Here is a 4,780-nt window from a genome sequence, read left to right on the forward strand (position 1 = left end):
AAAGTGGTGCATATACAATAGATTTATGACTTTTATGACACTTTTTTCCATGGCCACTACCAACCACGATAGAAGGTCGTGAACGTATACCAACACCTGAAAACCAACCCTCAACCTCCATAGACACCACTCGAAACAAATAGCCACAGTATCCATAGACATACTTATCTTTTTTTTTTTTTTTTTGGGGGCGGGGGGGTGGGGTTATCAATATTCTGAAAAACAGAGAAAAGGCAGTGAGAAATTTCACAAGATATCGAAAATATTGTCATTTTCACTACAAAGATGATGTCTAATTAGAAATTATTTTGTCTGAAATATACAATTGTTTGCGACATAAATGGAGACACCGAAGAGGATTTATCTAACCAAGAGGAGAGGAAAACAAAAAGAGATGAAAATCCTCCATCATTACAATATTCAATTAACTCTCGACTCCACGTGTCATCTCTTCGTGAGCATGCAAGACTCCAGAATTGCATCCAACGCTTCTCCTCTTTCTCCATATTTTTCCAATTAACTCCCTTTCTCTTTCGGGCACCAAACCGCATCAAGTGCTTCTGCCATGTGAGCATTTTGTTTTGAGGAAGAAGCTTCTCGTGCAAAACGTTGGGTGGCCAACCATCATGCAACATGGCATTAGTCGTAGATTCAAATTGTATAGACACGTGCTAGAAGATTTGTCTCGCGTTCTCAAACATATCATTTGACACGGCCTTCTCCAATATTACCCCAAACAAGTACATAGGAGGGTCACCCTGATTTAAAAAAGGCTTCGGCTTGTAAAATACAAAGATCGTCAAATGGGTGGATCAGGTCGGGTTTAGGTCGAGTCATAAACGTTCTGATCCAAATTGACACATTAATCCGTTTATGACTCATTTATGTATAATACAAATTTCTTGATCCATACCGGGCCCTTACCCGATCTTACCCGACTCATATTATTAAAACACTTACATAGTTAATTCAAACTAAGAAAATTTATGTGGACAATTTTCATATATTTTATATTTTATTTACTTATGCATAAGTTTTAAAAAAATATATTTTATTTTATTTCTTTTGCAAATGAGATTTTCATTTTATTTTTTTCTTTATTTTCGTCTAAACGGCTATAATTCTGAGTTTCCTAAGCAGGAGCATGTCGAGAAGAAGCCTCTGCTCATGCGCCTTGAGCTCGCTCAGGCCAAACTCCTTCGACCCGTCGCTGAGGTCCTTAAGATGCTGCGGCGGACACGGGCGTAGGCGGGGAGCTGCTTGAGGGCGGCCCACTGAAGCGCCTCCTCGCCGTTGCCGCCACTGGCGTCCCTTGCGGAGGAGAGGGAGCGGGCGAAACGTTCTCCTCCGGGTTCCACGTTCAAGCGGTTCGCAGGATCTGGAAGGAGCAACGAACACCCCGAGATTGCATGACAAAGAGGCCTGATGTAATAATACTTGCACGTAAATTCTGCAAACATCTACTGTTTTGTTGAAGGCCACTCCGCAAACTCGACAAAAGAAATTCAACCAACTAATTAGAACAAAAAATAGGGGAAGAAAACGCACCGAGGAAACGATATCAGTTCCTCCAGCAACAAAAATGGATTGAACCGAAGACCAAAATCTTAAACCTAATCAACTACGAATAAGAACGAGGCATGAAGCTCAATCGCCCACAAAAGGGGAAAAAACGACAATACCGCCCGTCTAGTAGCGAGAATGGGGGAAGAGGGAAGGGCAGAGGTTCAAGTGGGTTGTAAAAGGGTTCACAATATACCTGTTTATAACTCATTTATTTTTGGCTTTTTAAATGGGTTGTCTTGTTTTCTGGCCTGCTAGGTTTGTTATGACCCATTTAAATGCTAGTGAATTATTAAATGGGTTTTGCACCCATTTTGACAGGTCTAATGTTGATGTATCACCTCAAGAGAAAGTCAATATAAGCATGTTAAGGGTGACGTATGTTTCAAGGAAAAAGCTTTTTGCGAATGAGGTTCTCGAACTTTCACGCATTTGGCATACTGAAAATGGATAGACAAAGAAAAATTAACTGTTTTCCTTGAAAATGATTCTCATGGAAAGAATTTTCATTTATCATGAAATTTTACGGGAAAATGAAGACTTCGTTATTATATGTACTTGAATGTGGTCTCACCGTAAGTGAGTGAATGAATGAATGTGAATGTATCGGAAGACAATCTCACCTCGATTCAAGATCTGCTCTTGCCCTCTCTTTGATTGACAACCCCAACTAGTTTATTCCAATGTCGTAAAAGGAAGACAATGAAAGAACATTTTGGGAAGGCGTGATTACAAGGCCATCATGTCTCTCAAGTTGTGGAGGAAAAGAGAATAAAGGCAATTCGGTGTAAAGCGAAGGCTAGTCGCTTTAGGTGGGATTAGTGCTCGAGGGAAACCCTAAATTTACGCTCTTTAATTTAGGGTAAGGCTGTCCATAAGCTCGAGAGTTGGGGAGCATAAAGCTCTTGCATTAAAGCTAAAAACCTTTATTAGAATACTTTACGACTTTTTTTCCCCTCAACTTTAACACCCATAATCGTATTCTTGATTTCGACCTGAAATAGTCGATCTTAAGGCAGGAATTATTATCTTTTCTACTAAATCATTTGCTAGAGTGTTATGGCCAATCATGGTTTGGCCAGCTCTTTCGTTTGATTGTTCGAATTGCGTCAAATCAAGTTGCAATATTCATGATCAATGGTCATGATAACATACTCCCCCGTGATCCTAGCACCAACATTAAAAGATTTCTTTAGCCCCACCCTAATAAAAGTCGCAAAGTGGAGCCAATCTCGTGGCCAAGAAAATGGAGTGGGGACACGAATCCAGTTTAAATACAGAGCTATCCAAATGTGGAAGCACCAAGAGAGCGATGGAGATGGAAGAGGCAGAAGGGTCGTTCCCCTTCCCAACGTACGAGGGCGCATACTACGTGCAAAGCCCTTCCACCGTCTCTCATGCCTACTACAGCAACCACGAGCGACTCTCCACATCCTTCCTCAGCCATCCCAATCCCACCCAACAAGCCATCTCCTCCTCCACATACGCCCTCTCTCGCCACTCCTCCCGCTTGTCCAACGACGCCTCGGCCTTATTGCCACAAAATGTGAACGATCCCGACCCCATGGTTTCGGATGATGGCGAGAAGTGCCTCATCGGATTTGGTGGGGACATGGGCGGCCATGATGATGAGGAGGAGGACGTGTTTTACCAAGAGAAAGTGGAGTGGTGGAGGTACTTGTCCTTCGGTCTTTATCCCTCGTCCAATTCCTGGATTTTGTTGCAGTTAAGTTGGAGGATGATGATGAGCTTGGGAGTGGCGTTGCTCGTTTTCTATTTAGCCACCAAACCCCCAAACCCCAACGTTTCCGTTAAGGTAATTTAATTAGTACTCATAGTTTAGCAATGTCCCCTCAAAAAGACTATTCGATTCACACATGCTTCTTCTCGTGAAATCTAGTAGCTCATCATGCCATCCCTAGTTTTTTCAATGAAATATAGATTATCAGGTGCTTAAACTTTTAGCTAATACCTGCATACGTTTTGTTCGTGATTTGTGAATTTAAGAGTTGAACGTTTGAGCTAGTGTGGAATTTTGGAAGGATTAGAAATCGGATTGGCCACTTTCCCACCCTTCTAATTAGGCCATCCGGTCCCTTCTATAACAGTAACTCTATATTAGCGTTAGTGGGCCCCGATCTTTCACATGTATGGTTGTCCTAGAGACACTATCTTATTATAAAAAAAAATAAGATTTCTCCAAAGAAGGATTCTTCTATACGAGGTAGGTAGGTAGAATCTGTGGGGGCCAAAACATAAAAATAGAAGCGTTCTTTGGCAAGGTCGAAATGAGCAGAAGGAACATGCCCAATGTTACCAGTTGAAGGATTCTTTAGAATCCCCCAAGTTTCAAAGAGAAGTTCATCGAGTTGGATTATCACGTTGGATTCATTCCATTAGTAGCTGTTCCTAGATCCACGGAGATAACAGAACAATAATATAAAGTTAGATTTCTCTATAAAAGTACAAAAGTAAGGTGCACATAGCATTCGGATTTCAGGTGGACGGGATCCCAAATTTTGCATTGGGGGAGGGAGTGGACAACACGGGAGTGTCCACAAAGATCTTGACCTGCAACATATCGATGCGACTTTGGGTGGACAACAAGTCGAAGCTCTTCGACCTTCACATTCAACCCCCGATCATTCACCTCTACTTCGGTCGCCTACCTCTCGCCATTGCTCTTCATGTGAGCTTCCCTCGCCTTTCTTCTGCACAAGACTATTTGATTTGCAATACGCGTGTGGCTAATGTCATTGAACGTGGTAGGGTGGGGAATTATATGCCGGGAGCGGTGAGACGACGACGTTTGGGATGTACGTAGGGACGAGGAACAAGGCGATGTACGGGGCGGGGGGGAGCATGCAAGACATGCTGGAGGGAAGCAAGGGAGGCCTGGCTCTGAGGGTTGGGGTGAGATTGAGATCTAACATCCACGTGGTGGAGGGACTGGTGCACGTCCAGTTCCATCACCAAGCCCACTGCTTGGTGTTGCTGTCCAAAGCCGACGACGCCCAAACATTCCACAGCAACTGCACCCTCGTCCCTCCTACAGCTTCTTGATCAATTCATGCATGCGCCTGATTGAGGCAAAGTCAGCACGTCTTTATCTCCACAAATCTAACATAGGAGGTGCAAAATTTTGCGAAGTTCTGAAGCTCTTGATGAAATTCCTTCCATCTATTAAGACGTGAAGGAGCAAAGTTTTGAAAGTATG

At 42.9% G+C, this 4,780-nt stretch overlaps 1 protein-coding gene across 1 annotated transcript; it reads left to right on the forward strand.

Annotated features, from left to right (window-relative positions):
* Positions 1 to 2,873: 2,873 nt before the first annotated feature.
* On the forward strand, positions 2,874 to 4,780 carry LOC115756529. The gene is made up of 3 exons (XM_030696354.2): positions 2,874 to 3,379; positions 4,064 to 4,252; positions 4,333 to 4,780. The coding sequence occupies exons 1-3, from the start codon at positions 2,876 to 2,878 to the stop codon at positions 4,624 to 4,626; spliced, it is 987 nt and encodes a 328-aa protein (XP_030552214.2). The 5' UTR covers positions 2,874 to 2,875; the 3' UTR covers positions 4,627 to 4,780.

Source organism: Rhodamnia argentea, chromosome 8 (genome assembly GCF_020921035.1).
Source record: "Rhodamnia argentea isolate NSW1041297 chromosome 8, ASM2092103v1, whole genome shotgun sequence".
Classification (NCBI taxonomy): domain Eukaryota; kingdom Viridiplantae; phylum Streptophyta; class Magnoliopsida; order Myrtales; family Myrtaceae; genus Rhodamnia; species Rhodamnia argentea.